This window comes from Rhizopus delemar, genomic scaffold, assembly GCF_000149305.1.
Source record: "Rhizopus delemar RA 99-880 supercont3.5 genomic scaffold, whole genome shotgun sequence".
Lineage (NCBI taxonomy): Eukaryota > Fungi > Mucoromycota > Mucoromycetes > Mucorales > Rhizopodaceae > Rhizopus > Rhizopus delemar.
In genome coordinates this window covers 178,635-199,380 of record NW_027137831.1, presented here as the reverse complement: position 1 = coordinate 199,380, position 20,746 = coordinate 178,635, and the positions used below count along the sequence as shown (strand labels likewise).

Here is a 20,746-nt window from a genome sequence, read left to right as displayed (position 1 = left end):
CACCGGGGGAAAAGTGGGTATTTTTCCTTATCTGTCACTATTACCCTTTCTTTTGTTTTTATTTTTATTTTATTTTATTTTTTCTTTGTTTCTATCTTATGGTTATGGCGCAACAAAAGACAAATAATGCTGAAAACAAATTAAAACAAAATCAAGGAAACTTACCAGTTCCTATTCATCCAGACGATGCAAAAGATAAAGTGTTTACTGCTATTTTGAGAGCTCTAATAAAGATGGAAAATAAGCCAAGTTCACCCAAAGAGTTGGCTAATATCATTGTTAAACATAAATATGCAACATTAGGGTAAGTTATTGAATTTCATTAGTAATACATTTTACTGATACTTTTATATTTTAGTGGCGCTACACCTTTTGCTACTGTGTCCTCTCGTATTTCCCAACATTTTAAGAGAGCAGCAGAACATAACCCACCAAGAGCACCTTTACTTGCAAAGCATATCGATCAAAATCATTCAAGAAAAATTAATTATTCATTAGCAACCGAATCAGTACCTGCTGCACAACAAGACGAAGAAGAAGAAGATGATGAGAAGAAAGAAGAAGATGAAAGAAATTTACGTAAAAAATCAAATAAATCACATCCAACATTAAGAAAATCATCGAGGTCACGTAATGAACATAAAATAGAGAAGGTAGAAGACGAATTACATCCTCATATTTCAAAAAAACGCAAAGTAGACCAATCATCCGTTTCACCTTCCTCAACAACTTCACGTAGAAAATCATACACCTCTACAACCGAATTTACTAAATCATCAACTTCTGATGAAGAAGACAGTCAGAACGAACATTCAGATTATCATGAGGAAATGTTAAAAGGCTCCAAAGATGAGCTTAATATTCATACTCTAAAAAGACCTACCCACAAACAACCAAATGCATCCAATGTACTCCCCTCTACAACATCCAGTCATGAAGAATCATCTAAACCATCCCTACTTACACCTCATGCTCCTCGGGAAGGAATAGGCATGAGAAAACCCTCATTTTCATTCAGCAGCGGTTATCCTGGAGAACAAGAGCTCTGGACACCTTTCACTTTTGAGCATGATTTTGACAATGTCTTCATTCATGATCCTTCAACAGCTCATCATATCCCATTCAACATTGCCACACCAGAATCAGTATCAGTTTCAGAATTAGATGATTATTTTGGTAGCACCCCTTCTTCATCCAATCCTGTATCAAGATCCCAAAGAAAGAGTTTTTCTTCCACTATGCTTGGTCCAAACGATAAATCTTTACTGCAAAAAGTATTGTTATCAAGCGCTGCAAGGGGTGTAGCCGATAAAATAGAGGAAGAAAGTGAAACAGATATAAAAAAAGAAACAAATGAAAAAGATGTAAAAGTAGATGTAAAAAGAGAAGGCATAGAAAAAGCAGAGATGAAAGAGGAGCAAGAAGTACACAATTCACAAATCTCATCACAACCAGTATCCATCCTAGTTACTTCAGCGTCAGATGAGAAAAGCACTGATAATAAATCACTCAATAGCTCTACTTTAATGAATGTAGAGAATAGCGAAGATTTTGTAAAGTTTGAAGAGGATGAAAAAAAGGAAACACTGCCAACAGCATCAAATACAGTAATAGCACCAACACCCATTTTACCTGCTCCCATCAAGCGAGATATATTACCTGCAAGTAACACAACGCCATCTACCGCAGCATTATCCGTATCCGAATTATTAAAAACTATGAATATTCAAAACATAAACTTACCTGCACTTCAGCAAATGACCTCAAATCTTCAAGCTTTACAGCAATTATCACCCACATTTGATTTAGCAAAAACAATGGCAATTTATATGCAATCATTAACTAAATCTGCTAATGTTGCTACTAATAACACTCCTTCCTCTTCCTCTTCCGCTGCTCCGTCAATTGCTCAACCAACTGTAGACATCAAGTCTATTTTGGCAAGGTTTCCTGCATTGGAAGCTTTGCTAAGAAAAGACAACAACAGTCATCCAAACAATAATAATAATAATAATAACAAACCTGCTGCCATCAATCCGGTGCCACCTCCTCCAGTTTCAGCTACTACAGATGTTGTACCTAATTTAGTGAACGTGAACAGTGCTGAGTCTGTTGTTCATACATTGACGCCTACAACACCAGCGATGTACATTACTGTGATTGATCATATTGCTGTTTGTGTTGTCGTACTCGAGAAAACGGAAACCACACCCGAGCACCGCATCATGAGACGACTAGATACAGGATTTATTAATGGAACTGCTTTATTAGCTGCTGGTGGGATCGAAACAGAGAGCGAACGTAGTATGATCTTGAGTTTTGAGATGGATCGTGTACGCATGCCTAAAAAGAAGAGTCCACTGTTTGGTACCTGGATTCCACTGCGCCGTGCTCAAGAGTTGGCCATCACATGTTCTGTGCAGCACAAACTTGGCCATTTTCTAGAAGATTCGATCGAATCTTATTTTCCTTCACCACTTCCTATTCAAATGACAGCACGTAAGCCTGCAGCCAACAATCGATTGACGGCCTTGGCACTTGCGGCACTACGATCTTCAGACAAGGGTAGTGGATTTGCTGTATCACCCATCTCTCGACAATCCTCTGGTACTGTCTCTCAATTGCATGAATTGTTGTTATCCAATCCACACAAAGCACTCAAATCAAAGGCAGGACCTCTTTTGTTTGATGATCAGGTAGACAAGAAATCAAGCCAAAAGGAAGAAACTGGAGAAGATGCAAACCATAGTGATTCGGGATCATCTCATGATGATGAATCTGATACAGATGTCAAACATAGCATTCTGACTGGGTCAGCTCTGCAAGAACTCTTTACAAGGGCAAGTTTACCGCATCTGACTCATATTCACCCAAAGGACTTACAAAAGAAACGAAGACGTAGTTCCTTACCCGAGGCTACTGACGAACACAAAGAGCATGATGATAGCCAAGAGGAAGAATCTAAAACAAAAAACGCACGCAGAAGACCTGGGGCTGGCAAGTGGTCGTCCACTGCGATTCATAACAGCGGAGGTGGAGGAAAATTAGCATCCTATGGTATAAAGAAATCTGCGTCAACAGGCGGAAGCATGTTTGCTCGAAGAACTCCAGCTAATGGCAAAAGGGCTCAGCAAAAGAAAGTGAAGGAAGAGGATGAAGAAGAGGAAGTAAGAAATATGGTTGTTGAACATAAAGGTAGTAGTGGCAACAGTAGTAGCACTAGCAATAGTCAATCCATTCACCCTGTAACAGCATCCCAACCTGGATCAAAAGGTGATAAAAAAGAAGAAGATAACGACGAAGACGAAGACATTGATATTGGTGGAAGTGATTTTGATGATGATCTTCGATAATCTTTATAATTAAAAAAGCTTTGTAAAAAAAAGTGCTCGTTTTTTTTTGTTTATGTAAAGAAATTGATTCGAGTGTCATACTACGACAAGGCATATTTAGAGATTAAGAATAAAATAAATGAAAGAAAAGGAAGTTATTTTGATCTTTACTGCCACATTACTGAATGTCTTTCGCATTTTCGTGACAGATGCTGTTCAATGTACTTGTCAGCTTTTTCTTGGTGTATAACAATCATTAGCTCATCACAATTATCTGTTTAACAATTTTTAGTACTGAATTTCTAAGTTTATTATGAGAGTGTGGGTGACCAACTCCAACTGTGTGAGTAGTTCGATTGTGTTTGCTTTTGATGAATTCAAGGCAGGATCCCCCTCAATTATTTTTAACCTAAAAGACCATCCATGCAAAAGTTGTAGTGATACTTTGTCATCCGAATATGTTGTAATAGCTACAACTTATTTAAACAACGTTGTTGAAAATTTTGAAAAAAGATTATTGTATTATTTTCACAGAAGCATAAAAATGATCCATCCTGCAAGTTCATACAAGGAGAAGAAGAGCAAGAAGATTTGAAAAGAATAAAAAACAAAAAAAAAAAGCTTTGTCAAGATACTGAGAAAAGGCTCAAAGGGAAAATATCCGCCGTTGGTTGCCTGATCATTTTAAGCAATCTGAAAGCTCATCACTGAGAATACTTAGTGATGGAATGAAGAAGAAGGATAATGTTTCCATAAAAAAGTCCTTTCTGGTACCACCAACATTTTGTACAGCAAACTATTTGAGCGGCAAAACCAAATACATTGCGCATTGGTAAATATAAGTGAATGTTTGAATTAATAAACACATTTATACTCAAATCATTATTCAACTTCATTTTGACTTATTAATCTAGAATGTATTTTCAATAGCTGTTGTACAAGAAATCTAGAAAGAAAAAAACTAGAGCATAAAAGAAAGCCAGCAAATAGTAAAGCTTATACCAAAAAAGAGAGGTTTCTTGAAGCATTTGTAACCCAGAAATGACTTTTTTTTCTCTGTTGACAAGTTGAAATTTTTCTTTTACAAAATGACAGATCCTTCTATAAATGCTTATTTGGATTGGATAAAAAGTAATGGAGGCTCTTTTGAAAAAATTGAATTAAAGAAAGGTCAAACAATGATACAGGTTTTCTTTCTCTAAATACTAAAGACTATCTTTATATTAGACTCACAAGGAGAAGGTTGTGTGTATACAACAGACACCGTGAAGGAAAACGAGAAGTTTGCCACGGTACCTTTCAGCATTTGTATTACTGAGAAAGTGGCTCGTAATGCGTTTCCGACTTTAACTGGATTCTCAGGACGCGTTTTACAATCACTCTTTCTTGTTCAACAGAAAAATTTGGGAAAGAAATCTTTTTATTTTCCTTATATCAACATTTTACCAAAGAAAATTGTAACTGCTTTACACTTTGATGAAAACGATATGAATTATATCAAAAAAACAAATCTGGAATTGGCCTTGAGAGAAAGAAAAACCGCTCTGCGAGATGATTTTGATAAGCTTTTAAAGAACTTACCTGAAGGGATGAGTAAGGAAGATATCAAATGGTAAAGTTTATTCTAGATTACATTTGTCATTTTTATTGAAAAAGATAAACTAGGGATGATTTCTTATGGGCATACAGTGTTTACTCCTCCAGAGCATTTCCTTACAAACTTGTCGACACTATCTCCGAAGATAATTCAGAAGTATTGTTTCCTCTTGTGGATGCCTTAAACCATAAACCAAATACTAAGATTACTTGGTCAAGAAGCGGAGACAGTGACACAGGGTCGATATCATTTATTTCTGGTCAGGAGTATCAGGCAGGCAATGAAATATTCAACAATTATGGACCAAAGGTAAATTATAAAAAAAAAAAAAAAAAAAAAAAGAAAAAAACAAATAAAAGACTATGTCTTATATACTTATTACTATATATTGCTGTAGTCTAATGAGGAGTGTAAGTTTCTTATAAAAGAGTTGCAGATAAAAGCTTTTAACCTTACACACAATAGTATTAACTGGTTATGGCTTTTGCTTTGAGGTATACCAAAAGCATTGCAAACAAATATAATTTTATTAACCACTAATTGAATAGTACAATGAGTACGATCATATTGCTCTTAAGCCGAATTTCTCCCAAGATTTAAATTATGCGACTAAACTCAGCATTCTAAGAAACTGTGGTGTGTCCTCTGGCAATGCAGACGAATTCACCTTTTACATCCACAGAAACAACATTCCACCTACTTTTTTCAAACTAATGAGAGTGTTAGTAATGAATAGCATGGAAACTGCTTATTATGCAAATTGCAATGATTCCAAGTTTTTAGATATGGTTGGATATAGAAATGAGCTTTCTACATTATCCATGATATTAGCCTTATTAAAGAACCGACTGTTGGCACTCAAGTCTGTGACACTAGACACAAGTGATAATATACCACCTTGGCAAAAATATTCTCTCATGTATCGGTCAGGTAAAAAAAACAGATTAAAAAATCAAGCAATAAATAACATGCATATATAGGCCAAGAGGATATTTATAATATTACAATTGCCAAAGTGGAAGAAATGAAACGTCAACTAATCAATTGCATGGACCAAGATATCAAAGAAAATAGAATTGCACCATTTGCGCCATTTTTAAGTATCGTTAACCCAGAACACCAATATTTATCATTAGAAATTGACAATAGCCCGTTTATTTCATTGGATATGGTTGTTATCACATTGGATAGTATTTTGAAGAAGAATGATGCATTTTCAGAAGCTATATCAGAAACATTTGAAAACATGGAAGAAGAGGCAGACATTATGTTGATGTTATGTCTCATTAATGAAAAACATAATAAGAACAGCAAGTGGTTGAATTTTTTTGAAAAAGTATCTCAAAGGTAAAAAAAGCGTAGTGACTTTGGCTGTTGACATGAAATGTTCATAAAGTGACATAGAGACATAACCGCTAATCAAGACCATCACGAATTAAGAGAATTATATGATTCAATGATGCCTGAATTTGCTGAAGCGTATCCCGATGTGTTCAATTTAGAAAAGTTTGATTTCCAGTCTTTTATTTGGGCTGACAATTTGATGAACAATTACTCAATTGATAATCCTTTAGCTATTGTTCCTCTCTAAAATACATTTCAAGGAAATACTTTTTAGAAAATAAAATATTTTTCTATAAGACGCATGAACTTAAAGAGAAGCTAACACCAGCTTTTGCTTTTGACCAAAATTTCTCAATTGGATTTAAAAACGGCGAATAAGGTGGTAAATATAAGCATTTATATCCTCTATCTTCAATCAATTTTTGAATCACTTTCGGCTTATGAATAGGCGTATTATCCATAACCAGATATTGGCCTTTCATATCACTTTTATCCAAAGTATCCATTACATTTGTTAGGTAGGCTAAATAATGCTCAGTTCTTGTACCGACTTTACCATTTACTTTTACTTCTTTACCGTCCGCCTTTCTTATTTATTTTTTTTTATTTATTTTTATTAGAAGAAGCTGATTCTGATTTTTTAACTGCAATATTTATGATATCAGCTTGAGAGATTGCACCTAAAATTGAAGACGTAATTCCCTTTCCAGTTGGTAAAATGCTTTTTGCAGGCTTGTCTTTCAATGAATGGCCATGGTTTCTCTGAGTATGTAGATTGAAATCTGCTTCATCAATGAGAACATAGTTCTTAGCAAAATCCAAGTTTTCATCACTCATATACTACTTAATAACGGCTTTTCGTAATGCTATTCCTCTATCAGAATTTCTCCCTGTTGTAATCTTTTCAAGTTTCTTTAGAGTAAAATGAATTCTGTTTACTAAATGTTTGTGGATAGCCGAAATTGGGATTTTCAAACCTTCAAATTCCTCACAAAGCTTTACCTTTAACTCATCTGACACAGCAGTAGAATTCTTTTCGATATAGTCGACAAGAAATTTAGAATGCTCCTCAGCTAACTTACTACAAGGTCTTCCACGAGGTGTGTAATAAGACCCTAGAAGTCATTTCTGAGGATCATTATTATATGTTTTTACATAACTCCGAGTGGTACAAACATTAATCCTAATAGCTTAAGCTGCATATTTGGCACTAAAGCCTTCTTCAATGATTAAATCAAAGAGTTTTTCAATTTGCTCAGTCGTATATTTCCTGTAAGAACTTTTCAGATTGATTTTAATAGTCTGAAGCCGTTTTTTTAATGGCATTGACTCTGCAAAAAGAAAAGCATATCCAAATAAGTCTTCATCTAGCACTTCTGGTGTACCAACATCCATAAATTCGCATACATACAATAATGAATTATTCTCAATTTGCTTTATTTTTGTACCATTCTTTACTTAAATTAAAATGCTCAACTTCAATTTCCTCTACTTCCTGTTCATCCATATCACCATCTAAAATAATTTCTCTATCAGTGATAAATTCACTGAAGTTATTCATTTTTGTTATAATATTTTTGAATAAAATAAAAGAAAAAAGCAAGAAATCGCAAACCCGTCCAGAACAGTTTAGATAAGCAATTTTAGAGTTATCATTTTTTTTTATTGTAAACAATAAAGGATCATAAATAAAACACAGACATTTTGATTTGTATACCTAAATACCAATTGCCTAACCTAAATCTATAAAAGAGCGTAGAAAGAGAAGTAATTAAAAAGAAAATATTTTACAAGGTTATGTTTATGTGATCGTTTTCATTATCCCGGCTATCTATAGCATAAGCAGCAGTTTATTTCAGACCCCTTTTTTTAGTGATTAGCGCCCAACATACAATGGGAATGTTATAAGCCTATTAGTTTCCTCTTGGTTAATTCATCATCACCAATTGTGTTCCTAATTGCATTACAACTGATACTAATTGCCTACATATCATGGCCAAATGGTTTATTATGTTTGCTTGCAAGAACAAGTATAGCACTATATCTGGGGGTTATATTGCTATATATCAAGTTTTGGAATACATTAGTTAAGCATATTTAATTTTTTTTCTCTTTTTTTTTAGTTTCTTTTCAAATATTATTTGGTATCTACTCTCTGTCATCCAAAAGATTGGAGATACTAGCTCAATATCTTCCTCTGGTATGATCATTTTAGGCTAGGGTATGCAGATTTATTGGAACTATGCATTATTCTAAATCTGTAACAACCGTAAGAGTCTATATTATATGACATAGAAGAAGAGGTAAATACCAGATTTAAGGGCTATATGGTTTATGTGGGACACTTGAAGCTGTGGTATGTTATTCAAAGGAGTAAGTTTCGGTCAAACACGAATTACTAACCTCTTCTTCTTTGGCATCTTGTTAACATGATATACGATATAATTAAGTTTGTGAGCTACGATAAACCTAAATAATATACTTCATTATAACAATAAATTAAAAATTGACATGTTAAATCTGAAAACATTAGTCTTCGCTGGTGATTTTTATAGCAAAACTTAAAAAAAATTAATATCGTTTTGCTGCACAAAAATATTATATTTGCCCCAATTTCCATAAAACTTTAAAAAAGGATGTGTTTTCTAAGATTCTTGGTCACTTATGGAATATGCTGTAAATTAGTTAAAGTGCATGATGAAAAAAATTACTTGGAGTATGTCAAGTTACCTGATCTGGCTATGAAATAACATGATACCAAGTGCGTTTTTCTTACAAGAATACACATATCCTGATTATAGTAACATACAAAGCTCTTTTTTTCTTTAGCACAAAATTTTATGTATAATATCAAATACTAAGCAAACGAATGAAACAAACAAGCAAAAAAAAATTTATGCATAATATCACCTCCCAGGACAAAGAGATAATTAAAAAAAATACAAAAAGGCATCTTAGCTTTTCAAAAGTAAAAAAAAAAAAAACCATGTTTCAGAAAACGGATTACAAACAAAAAGGGGGGGGAAGGAAAAAACGCGAATCATTTACTCAAAATATGAAACATAAGACGTGTTTTGGTGTTTCTTTAATATTTGTGTCGAAGCACCAAAATTAAAAATGCTTGATAAAATAAACAGAGTCATCTTATTCTTAAACACCAGTCAAAAAAATATTGAAGGAATTCTCCTTTTCCTTTATGAATGCAAGGGATAAGTTGGGCAACTATATTAACAATAAGGTAGTTCAAAATGAAATATACGTTTCACAGAATTTAGTCCACTCTAAAATAAATTTTCATACAAATCACTAAACAATGCTTTAAATGAAGGACAGGGCAAGTTTAAGAATCAAAGTGTTGGATTTATACAAAATACAAAACAAAGAAGAGACACTTCATCTAACTTTTGAAAATAGAATACGGAACTGGATTAAAAATGTGAACGGACCATGTTACTCATTTTATGCGATTTGAAGCGGAACACAAAGAATTATCTGTTCAAGTAACATGCCTAAGGAAATACAAACATATTTGTAATAAACAAAAGTTAAACAATTTGCTTTTATGTCTCATTGTTCTCATCATTTTTTAATCATAAATGAAGAGAAATATGTTTGCTTGTAGTATGATTTTTATAAACTAACCAGACAAACTATTTCCAATAAACAAAAAAGTATAAAACCTTTCCCTTTTTTCTTTCTCTTTTTCTTTTCCCCCCTTATTCTATCATCTATAATCTCTTCTCAATGGACTTCTTTCATATCTTCTTATGGTCTTATTCAATGTCACTGTTATCGTACTTTACACTCTATTGCTATGGTTATCTAAAAGGCTAAACAAGTTGGTTAATGGGCTAGCTTATTGAAGGATGCGATATCATACAATCAACATGTTACTTGTTCATATAATCAAGACTATTGTCCAAAAAAGAGTCCTTAACAATGTTAATGATTACTCTGTAGCCAGTAATCTGGCTCTCCATTTATCACTCTCTGTGATAATTCAAATCAACTTTATTTGTGTATTCAAGTGAACCAAATCCAAATCGATTAAAATTACAAACCAACGGTCTCATCAACATCCATGTCCTACCTTTGCTATGGTTACTTTGCTGTGCAAAGGGCATCTTATCTATTATGAAGATTTCTGTCCTTCCTTTTGAATGGTAAATTGTATACATCAACATGCATTTGACTGTTTACTTACAATGTTCCTTATAGGCTTCAAACAAACAAAATCTATGCTATTACCCTGCATTATCTTTAAATTGTTTATCGAGCATCTCTGCAAATATGTCGTGCTAACTGTAGCTTCGTTTGGGGTGAATAATGTCAATAAAATGAAGCCATATAACAAAAGGAAGGACTCAAATCTTTGTAAATGGCGGTATCTGGTCTGTCTGCTGGGTTGAGCAAAGCCAAATGGTCGCTTTAAACTGTCTTTACAGATTAGACTTTGGAAACTTTAGGGGTCGGCTTACGATCGGGAAGCTGTTTGTCATTGCTTGGGAAAACCGGAAGCTTGTGATGGTGTTGATTTGCGCACGTGTCTCTTGGATGATGAAGACTTATGGCCTGCAGCCCATTCCTTAAGTGTCCTATGCTATCCCTTCCTCGTTTTCAATGGCTTGCCCGGTTACTGGTATGTTCAAGCATTGTATATTCATCAAACAATCCTTAGCTAACCAATTCTTTGTTGTTTGTTTGGTAGATATTTAGTTTCTTTGGAAACTGATATCTACCACACAAATTACATATCTTTTTTTCTCTCTCTTCTAGGTATATAGGTAAATGGCATATTGATTCCTTCTGGTTTGTGCTGCATTTTCTCGGTGCTGGTGTTCCTATGGTTCCTTGATCCTAGACAGTGTGTTTGCAATTCAATTATCGTCGTGAGTGTATGGTGTCCCTTCCGATGCAGGCAGTGGAAGACTAAGTCTGTAAAAATTCCTCATTGTTTCTACGGTCGAAATGTATTGACGGTTGAAGCGTAAAGTTTCCATTTGGGTCAACTTTGTTCCAGTAGATTGACTTTGATATACAAAAGCTATTGTTTAAATAATTTGTATCATCTTTTTATAATAAACTTTTCTTGTGTTCAATTTTATGTATTTAAGATCCAGGTAACAAATGGTTTGTTTGTGATAACGTAAAAAGAAGTTACAAGGAAAGAGTAAAACCTTTTTTCTTTCTGGTTACAACTATAAGTTTTCTAATTTACTAAAAACGATTTGCAGAATGCTTAACCTTCTGAATGCAAACGAGTAATGAATTTGATGTATTAATATTTCCCTTGATATTTTACACAATTGATTGGCATATATGCAGTTTACAAATTTAAACTGCTTTGCTATATATTCGCGTCCATTGCCGCCTTACCAAATATACTCTCCTTTCTCCATTTAAATCATAATAATCCTCAACTACTAGTCTAAGTACATCCGTTAAAAATAAATTTTTATAAATATGACGATAATATCATGTAGGCCAGTATACACAGCAAAGACGACCATTAATCTTTTCTCATGGTTCTTGAAGCTATAAATATTGATAATTACCAGCTCTCCTTTGATAGGTACCTTAGATAAGTCAAGAAGTTTATAATAAAGAACTTTTGGAACTAGCAAGGATTATAAGCAACTTTGGTGATAATTCCAAAAGAATTGGCAATTATTTTTCTTTTGGATATGCTCTTTGTTTCTTTTGTTTAAACCACTTTTCATATTTCTACATATCCTTGTCAAGCGTCGTTTCAAAAATATTTATTGTCACTACTCATACTTACACAGCTGACCAGAAACTGTATTTATTATAATATCCTTACTTCCAGGCACATTTCGATCTTAGAAAAGCTGTAGTATAGAAAACTGAGTAGATAAAGATGAGTTATGTCCGAAGCAGGCAATATCTCCCTCTGTACCGAAGCTGCATCCATGTTATCGTTTACATTCATAGTCTTTAAGATTATTGTAGTTGGCTTTTGTCCATCGTATTTTAAAAAAAAAAGCTATATGGCTCAAAGAAATCTAGGAATCATCATTATTTAGTTGAAATGTTTGTTCCACTTTACTTGTAACTTATTTAAATACTTTTCAGGATTTACATGACTTACTTTAATATTTCACTATATTGTTGTTTTCTGGCTCATGACAAAGAATCATAACAATCTAAATTACCTTATGCTTTACTATTATTGTCAATAGTTTTAAGTCCTTTTATCATGCTACCATACGTCTACTGATAGCTGCTACTTTCTTGAATACAATTTATCTGTGTATATTAATGATAGCTGATATGTTTATTTTATTCTATAGCTATCAACTTAGCTTTTAATCGTTTTTCCGACTCTCTCGAATTTTGAACCGCTACTGTTGACCTTTCGTCTCTATGTAAGCATGTAAATAGATAAAACATCATATAGTAAGTATTCACTTCAAACTAACAAAATAAACAATGATTTAAAAAAATGGTATAATTTAAGAATTTCGCAATCTACGGTATTTTATTTAAAAATATAAAGAGATGTATGAAAGATTGAATACTATTTATTATTTCAGTTTTTTGTACTGTAAGATAATTTATCTTTGAATTCCAACAATAATTAATTGCTTGAATTCTGTCTTGATCCATTGGTCCTTTGTATAATTTTTAAATTTTGTCTTCACGTAGTTGATACTTTTTATTAATGCTTAAATCCAGCCTGTTCTATTCTCTTTGATAGTGCCTCAAATCTGCAAAAAAAAAATACTGTTTTTAAACAACACAGCTTTTTATTAAATATAAGTTTTGAAAGTGTAATCCCATATCCTGTTTTTTAACTAGTTCATGAAATACATGGACAATAAAGAATAAAATACTAATAAAAGAGTAAATTGGTGACCTGCTGGTATTAATCTGTGAAATTAAAATGCAGTTTACTACATAATTTATTCGTTTATTTGTGGTTAACATAAAAATCGTTAGTGTAAATGACAATGTCAGTTTTTACAAGTTAAAAGATATTTATAAAACATTGGATATGAACTTATAAAAAGAGAAGTTTTATTTGCGGTTTATATGACAAAAAAAAGTATGGATGAGCAATGATGTATGAGAGAGAGAGACAGAGAGAGAGAGACAGAGAGAGAGAGAACATATACTCTTTATATGCTAGTATTTCCTTTTTTATTACTAGTTTTAGACACCGCCACCACTTCGACTGCAAGTTTAAATGTATTAGCTTTATATCGTACCTTGACTGTCAAAAGATTACCTGACGTCTCTTAGCCCAATGCCATTATTTCGACTTCTCCAATCATCACGAATGCGATCAAGATTAGCAGAATCAAAACTAGGTTCTCCAGATGGAATGAAAACCAATGGATGCGACACTGGGGTAATAGAAGCGGCCCTAAACTTTGCAACTGTATATACAGTAGCAGCAACTACGGTTGCTGGTATTGCCCTATGGAAAGGGAACATTAATTAAAGGGAAAAAAAGCATAAAAGAATTCAAAGCAAAGCATACCAATAGAAGGGACCTTTTGAAATAGTTTGATTAGGCATTTATTTTATTAAAAATGAAAAAGAAGTAAAATATAAAGAGGAGTGTGATTTATATAAGGGATGAGGGTTCAGTCACACAGATCTTTTAATACATGAAACCACATGAAGAAGAAAGAAAAAAAAAGTGACTTTTGAGGATTAAAGATGGCTTCTTTTAATGATAAAATTTATGAAAAATTGATCATAATTTCAAGCGTGTGAGCCTAACTTTTTATTTCAATTTTATTTTCTTTTAACCAAATAATTGAAATAGATTCCCACGCATCGGAATTTGTGAAGAAAGAAAGGTCGTTTTATGGGAAAACCATGCTACTTTACCCATTGGGAATCACGCGACCACACACAACCATTTATTTGGTTACAATTCCCTTCTAAACCAAGTGCCTTTTTATTGAGAATCACATATACTACTTTCATCATAAACCTTGATAAGAGTGATTCATAAGAATGCGTGTGTACGAGCATTGTATGATTTTCAAAAGAAAAAAAAAAAAGTAAAGCAAAGTAATAATGGTTGCCATGTTATTTTTTATTTGACCCTGAAAATCAAAATATACGATTAAACGCAAGTTTTTATTTACAATAAAAAAAGACTTAGGTGAAGGGGTGGTGTCTTTAATAAATTTTAATCGCCCAATTCAAGTAAAAGAAAAGTAAATGAGTAAGAAGGGAAAGAGGTATTGTGTTTTCTAAGTAAATGAGAAAATTATTATATAGTCATTCCACCTTCAATTGGCCCAAAAAAGAAAGTATCAAAAATAATTTGGTTTGACTACTTTGTTCAAATATTTTTCTCTCTTATTTTTCATTTGAATCATTCAGTTTCAACATGCAATTGTTTGTCATTTCTAAATCAACCTCAGTTGACCCCACTCCGTCTCCTGATGTAATAGATACTCTCAAAGCCACGCTTCATTTTCCTTTTTTGCATAATAGTAAATTTTTTCCCTTTCTTCCTTATATCTTTCAAAGCCATTCATCGTGGAAATACTATGGATTATATTATCCATTCTGACAATGAACAACAACAACAACCACAGCAACAATCTCACCAACAAGTTTTTACCCGAGCAGAAGTGGGATAAATTTTTCGCAGACACGAAAATTCAAGATTACAAAGACAGGAGGGGCAATACACCGGCTACCCTCTCCCCAAAACCATTCGCGAAACCTTGAACGCAAATTTCTTCTCCCAACATAAAGTTTTTCAGAACATTAATATAAAAATACACCGATGATGAGTAGTTTAAGTCAGAGCAAATTAAAAAAAAAATAATTTATCCCAGAACTTAAACACTGGAAAGTGCACTCAAACTAACTCATCAATATCATATAAGAATGCAGAAATAATCAGAGTACAAGTAAGAGCAAGTACTGAGTTATATGAAAAGTTACAACACCTCAATGATCAAAACATGATTGCTTTCAACTCCCCAGAAGACAGAGACGTCTTCCTCAGCACCATCACGCAATCCAAAAGACTTGCAATCTTTGGTCCAGCAAAACTACAAGAACAAGAAACAAGGAAATTGGCTCTCAAAGCACTTAAGTTACCTATCGGTTTGGAATACTTGGAAACAGCAATAACTGATGATGAAAAAAAAAAATATCTATGATGCCAACTTTATTGAACAAATTCATACAGCTCAATTTGAAGAAAGGCTTATCCAAAACGTAAGCTGAGGAAGCCGTAGAGAAGGCCTTGATACTGGATCTCGTGAGAAACCTTTCAACAATTCAAGAGGAAGTTGGCGAGGGTCATCAAGAGGACATCAGTATTTTTATGAAAGAATAAGGGAAAGAGGTGCCCCTTTTTCCTGACAAGGAAATATCACTCCACAATATCAGCCACAAACAGCAACAACAACAACTGAAACAACAACATCTAAAACAACCATTGTATAAACTAATACAGGTGGTTCAATAATAACAAACTAATCAGCAACAGCAACTAATATATCAACAACTAATGATAAATCAGCAACCTCAATACCGTCAAAACTACAGCATCCCGAAGGACAGAATATTACCCGGGAGAAATCTAACGCAATTCCACAACAATTGGATGAAGATAATATCATACCAATGAGCTTATTGGGGTTACCATACACTTTCGGGAACCAAAGGAAACTCAGGTAAATACTAGGTATTGTTGATGGTAAGCAATTATATCCGGCTACAACCTAGAGCATCTATCACATTTTTCGACTTCATTTCGCCAACATTTTTTTTATGGATGAAAATTTTAATGTTTATTAAAACTCATCAGAGTATAAGGATTAAGAACGATACAAGTGTATTAAACAGTGACTTGTCGCAAAAATACAAAAGATTTTAGCATAGAGAATGGTAAGCAGATAGTTTCAATAGGTCTTTCAGGATTTGACTGAGGACAATCTCATCCAAGGCAAGAGTCTGTTAAGAGCTGTTGCCAGTGGGCTTTCCATATGAATTGGATGACTATATCAAAAAAATCATAGATTATAACCTTGTCGTGATAGTGTAAAATGTAATACTTGGATAGTCTAAATGTAGGTAAATCCTAAAATATAGAGCTGCAGTTAGGTTCTTTAGGATTTGACAAGTATTTCTTGAGAGCTGCTTTCCACAAGTCTTGTTTTTGAACGCAAGTAGAGAGCATATGCTACTCCGTTAGAATCACTGTAGTAAAAGGAAGGCTAGAAATTTAAAAATGAGGAAGGTTTTATTGATAATTAAGAAAATGTGATAGCTATTTTGGAAAATTAACACAGTAAGCAACTCAACAAAATACGTATCTAAATTTCTTCTATTTTATCTTATATCTATTTGGGGGTTTTTTCTTTGCTTTCCGTTTGGGTCTCTTGCCAGTTTTTATTCTTAATTCTTTCCAATGTTGTTACGTATCTTCACCAATTTTTTTTATGCCTTTTAGTATTATTTCAACCCAGTTTACCAATAATCAATAAAACAGTGTAGCTAGCACTCATAGAAAATTCCATTCATTTATCTTGGTACACAAGTAGTTCTGTGTCAATAGACGAGCAATTCCTTCTTTCAATAAAAATACAGAGCACAGCGGAATTTGGGTACTATGCTACTAAATGTTTGTTCGTTTTCTATCCTATCAACCAAATTTGAATGATGTGATCAATTAATAGAGAATATGAAAAAGGCACTTAGTACGAAAATTGCTAAAAGTTAAAGGTTATGATTAATTGAATAGAATTTTTTTTTCATACCACAGACAAACTTATGTTGCATAAAAAACGCTTGCAAGAATTGAACATTACTTTACTATTTAAAAAGAGGGAAAAAGAAAACTAAAGTAATGAACCGTATTACCTGAATGCGCTTGTATCGTCACTTATACAATTGATATATAAATAGAGAATATAGCATGAATAAACATAGATAATGAATTCACGAAATTTTATTTTTCCCAGTGCTTTGTGAAGATTTAATAACATTAATGACTACCTTGGCAACATTACAGCTATATTGAAGATTAACACATTCGTTGTTAAGAAATAGACTGTGTATATAGAAAAACTCAAGACAAGGAACAAGACATTAGCGTGACAAAAAAAAAAAAAAAAAAAAAAAAAAAAAATTGGGCGAATATGCCCAAGTCTCCAGAAATGCTAGCTGTTTTTTCTTCATTTTTCTTTTTAAATGGAAGGCAAAAACTACTCAGCTGTTCCTCCTCCACCCTCACTTACAAATAAAGAGTCTTCGGTCAATTTCAGTGATGCACTTTCCAAAGCAAGGGCCATTGCCGAGAAACTAAAGCAAACTCCTAGTACAGCAGCAGCTGCACCGGAGCAACCTTTTTCTGTTGGTAACATTTTTTTAAATTACACCCGAATTTGATTGATGCACTTTTGAAAACTTATTCCAATTCCTTCTTTAGGAACTAAACGAGGACATGACGATAGCCCTCTAGCAACATTTGATCAACAAGAGGATCGCGAAAACAAAAGAAGTGCCTATGATGTTGGGTCTTCTAGGCCATCACGTAATTTTGTTAAGCAAGCTAAAAAAAACAAGAAAAGAAAAGAGAAAAAGCTTACAAGACACTTTTTATAGATATACCTAATAAGACTCATCGATACGCTCTGACTTCAGAAGAACAAAAAGCAATATCCAACTATGGCACTAATTCAAGTCGCCAAGATGAATATAAAGTTCCCAACCATATGGTTGGATTACTTATTGGTAAAGGAGGCGAAAACTTGAAAAAAATCGAACGTATGTCGGGCGTCTCAAAAGTTCAATTTGCTCCAGGTAACAACATAGGAAAAGAACCCCGTTTTGGATGGCTGATAGATGTGCTGCAGATACATACGGACCAGAGAGAGTTGTTCATATTGTAGGAGAATCAGACCAGATTATTATAGCACGCGATATGATTCGACAAATGGTAGATGATGCAAAAGCAACTGAAGCAAGTCGTGTTGCACTTCCTCCCGGAGCCTATCATTACCAAGGAAACTTGAGTGGCAATTCGATGATGATTAGAATTCCCGTTCCCAAAGTTGGTTTAGTGATTGGTCGTGGAGGCGAAACGATTCGTGAATTTGAACAGCAAAGTAGAGCAAAGATCCTTCTTTCGTCTGACAGCTCTAATGATATTAACAATGAAAGGGCAATAACACTTGTTGGTACCGAAGCCGCGATTCAACATGCAAAACGACTCATTGAAGATATTGTTTATGGTTCACCTGACGTAAGTCTTTGTTTTTTCTCCAAAAAAAAAAAAAAAAAAAAAAAGCACTTAAATCTTCTCAGTTGGCGATGCCTGGTTATTCTCAGTATGGGTTTGGCCCCGCAGGTGGTCCAAATGGTCAACGTATATATGTGCCTATTCCATCAACTGTGGTTGGACTTATTATTGGAAGAGGTGGCGAGACAATTAGATATTTCCAAGAACAATCAGGAGCTCGAGTTAAAGTTGATTTGACTGGGGATCCAAACGCTGAGGAACGTAATGTTTGTATTTCAGGTACGAAAAAAAAGGAAAGAAATACGTATTATTTATCACATATGTTTAATAGGTGAACCACAAGCATTGGCCGTTGCAAAGAGGTTGGTAGAAGAAAAAGTGGCAGAGGTAAATATATGTATAATCCTTAGTATACAAGAATAAACTTACATTTCTTTGTGTAAGGCTAATCCTGAATATGCAGCAAAATACTCCAGCCCTAGTTACACAAGGTAAACCGATTGAAAACGAAGCAGACACTTCGAGGTTAAATGCAATGTTATAGCTTTTATGAGCAGCAATTTCAGCAATACAACTACGCACAGTATTATGCTCAATATGGCTATGATCAATATCAAGCCTATGCTCAATATAATTATACAGGATACCAATCAACAGCAGGAGCCGCAGAAGCAGCTCCAACAACAGGGACAGAAAATGCCATAGATCCCAATAATATAGCAGAAACTGCTGCTACTTATTATGCACACTATTACGGGCACCCTCAGACACAAGACCAAAAGGACGCTTATAATCAATGGTTTCAACAATACTATGGACAATATTATAATCAACCATCACAACAAAAAGAAGAAGGCGGGAGCACTTCTTCATTAGAAAATAATAGTAAAGAAATCAAAGAGGAAAAGAACCAAAGCGATGAAACAAAAGAAGAGAAGGATGGTGATGACAGTAAAAAAAGAAAAAAAAATGAATAGCCATTTGCTTATATAACATATTTCTTTAACTTTATTTGTCCTTGTTCCCTTTTTTAATTTGGTACCATGTTTTTGTTTTCAAAAAAGAAAAAAACCCCAAAAGAATAGTAGTACAACTTGAGTTCACACAAGATGTCAAAATAATATATTGATCTTCATAATCTTTATCCTAGAATCCTATTGTTGACATGTTTTGATTGCTATAAACGGTAAGTTTGTTTTTCATTTTCTTATGACGTTATCAATAAATTATTTTTTTTCCTTTCTTTTTCATTCATCCCTATTTTAAATATACCAATTAAAAACAATAGTCAAAATGGTTTTTCCTTATACTTGATTGTATGTGTATGTATGGCTGCTTGTAAATAACTCTTATTTGTGAAAGAAGAAAAAAAAAAAAAAACTTTGTAGAGAATTTTATTCTATATTTGGAATAGCTTGCTGTTTTTTAATAGACAGTTTACTTTTTTGGAATATTGCGGCGGAAATTAATATGTACGTCATTGAAAGAAATATTGAATCTCAGAAATACTTTATTTTTGTTTTTCTGTTAGCTTTAACTTGTTGTTTAAATAAATGGTTTCTTTCTCTACTCTCTTTTCTTCTTTTCTCTCTCTCTTTTTCTCTATGAATGACATTATTCATTGATACAACAAAGGATATCTAATATTTTTGTAAAAGAAAAAAAAAAAAGGAGAAAAAAAAATTAACTATATGATAATGTCAAGGTTCATTTTTTTTCATAAACATCTAAAAATCTTGATCCCCTTATTGTTCTATATTCTATAGCAGTAATAGTAAAGAATCTGCGACATCCAAATATCATGCACAACTATATTCCGGCCAAAAATTATTACAAAAGAGACATCAATTATTGCAGCAGCAGCAGCAGCAACAACAGCAGCAGCAGCAACAACAACAGCAGCAGCAACCATTACAGCAACTGCCGCATCATGAATCTTTTTATAAGCCCATGTCAATTAGTAATCATATACTTTCATTCGAAGCACCTAACCTTTACCAAACTTCACTACAATTAACAGCTGAAACAGATATACATGCATGGTGGGCAGCACTTGTAGATATATTTTCTAGTAATAAAAATAGAATCATTTATAAATGTTATGTGACTAAAGATTTTATAAAGGTGCTTCATTTCACGCTACTCGAGTTGCTTTAAGTATTCCTCAAGATTCAAATGATCCCTATTCAGGTCCCTGGGGATTGAAAGCAGTTTACAATAAAACAG

The 20,746-nt window shown here is 33.4% G+C and overlaps 10 protein-coding genes across 10 annotated transcripts; 7 read left to right on the top strand and 3 right to left on the bottom strand.

The window, feature by feature from the left end:
• Positions 1-98: 98 nt before the first annotated feature.
• RO3G_06809 (uncharacterized protein) lies at positions 99-3,353 on the top strand (the record flags this gene model as incomplete). Its single annotated transcript, XM_067661399.1, has 2 exons — positions 99-304; positions 359-3,353. The coding sequence occupies 2 exons, from the start codon at positions 99-101 to the stop codon at positions 3,351-3,353; spliced, it is 3,201 nt and encodes a 1,066-aa protein (XP_067517500.1).
• A 1,067-nt stretch (positions 3,354-4,420) lies between these two features.
• Positions 4,421-5,400, top strand: RO3G_06808 (uncharacterized protein; the record flags this gene model as incomplete). Its single annotated transcript, XM_067661398.1, has 4 exons — positions 4,421-4,463; positions 4,560-4,944; positions 5,022-5,238; positions 5,395-5,400. The coding sequence occupies 4 exons, from the start codon at positions 4,421-4,423 to the stop codon at positions 5,398-5,400; spliced, it is 651 nt and encodes a 216-aa protein (XP_067517499.1).
• Positions 5,401-5,714: 314 nt separating this feature from the next.
• RO3G_06807 (uncharacterized protein) lies at positions 5,715-6,520 on the top strand (the record flags this gene model as incomplete). The annotated part of the gene is made up of 3 exons (XM_067661397.1): positions 5,715-5,859; positions 5,910-6,276; positions 6,334-6,520. The coding sequence occupies 3 exons, from the start codon at positions 5,715-5,717 to the stop codon at positions 6,518-6,520; spliced, it is 699 nt and encodes a 232-aa protein (XP_067517498.1).
• Positions 6,521-6,876: 356 nt separating this feature from the next.
• Positions 6,877-7,834, bottom strand: RO3G_06806 (uncharacterized protein; the record flags this gene model as incomplete). Its single annotated transcript, XM_067661396.1, has 3 exons — positions 6,877-7,113; positions 7,276-7,388; positions 7,732-7,834. 3 exons carry the CDS (start codon positions 7,832-7,834, stop codon positions 6,877-6,879), a joined length of 453 nt encoding a protein of 150 aa, XP_067517497.1.
• Positions 7,835-13,446: 5,612 nt separating this feature from the next.
• RO3G_06805 (uncharacterized protein) lies at positions 13,447-13,731 on the bottom strand (the record flags this gene model as incomplete). The annotated part of the gene is made up of 2 exons (XM_067661395.1): positions 13,447-13,468; positions 13,523-13,731. 2 exons carry the CDS (start codon positions 13,729-13,731, stop codon positions 13,447-13,449), a joined length of 231 nt encoding a protein of 76 aa, XP_067517496.1.
• A 228-nt stretch (positions 13,732-13,959) lies between these two features.
• On the top strand, positions 13,960-14,210 carry RO3G_06804 (uncharacterized protein; the record flags this gene model as incomplete). The annotated part of the gene is made up of 2 exons (XM_067661394.1): positions 13,960-14,012; positions 14,069-14,210. 2 exons carry the CDS (start codon positions 13,960-13,962, stop codon positions 14,208-14,210), a joined length of 195 nt encoding a protein of 64 aa, XP_067517495.1.
• Positions 14,211-14,644: 434 nt separating this feature from the next.
• On the top strand, positions 14,645-14,900 carry RO3G_06803 (uncharacterized protein; the record flags this gene model as incomplete). The annotated part of the gene is made up of 2 exons (XM_067661393.1): positions 14,645-14,750; positions 14,788-14,900. The coding sequence occupies 2 exons, from the start codon at positions 14,645-14,647 to the stop codon at positions 14,898-14,900; spliced, it is 219 nt and encodes a 72-aa protein (XP_067517494.1).
• Positions 14,901-15,230: 330 nt separating this feature from the next.
• Positions 15,231-15,431, top strand: RO3G_06802 (uncharacterized protein; the record flags this gene model as incomplete). The annotated part of the gene is made up of 1 exon (XM_067661392.1): positions 15,231-15,431. The coding sequence occupies one exon, from the start codon at positions 15,231-15,233 to the stop codon at positions 15,429-15,431; it is 201 nt and encodes a 66-aa protein (XP_067517493.1).
• Positions 15,432-17,469: 2,038 nt separating this feature from the next.
• Positions 17,470-19,684, top strand: RO3G_06801 (uncharacterized protein; the record flags this gene model as incomplete). The annotated part of the gene is made up of 8 exons (XM_067661391.1): positions 17,470-17,635; positions 17,708-17,812; positions 17,884-18,081; positions 18,195-18,523; positions 18,586-18,799; positions 18,852-18,907; positions 19,105-19,471; positions 19,671-19,684. The coding sequence occupies 8 exons, from the start codon at positions 17,470-17,472 to the stop codon at positions 19,682-19,684; spliced, it is 1,449 nt and encodes a 482-aa protein (XP_067517492.1).
• A 581-nt stretch (positions 19,685-20,265) lies between these two features.
• Positions 20,266-20,432, bottom strand: RO3G_06800 (uncharacterized protein; the record flags this gene model as incomplete). Its single annotated transcript, XM_067661390.1, has 2 exons — positions 20,266-20,280; positions 20,355-20,432. 2 exons carry the CDS (start codon positions 20,430-20,432, stop codon positions 20,266-20,268), a joined length of 93 nt encoding a protein of 30 aa, XP_067517491.1.
• Between the last annotated feature and the right edge of the window lie 314 nt (positions 20,433-20,746).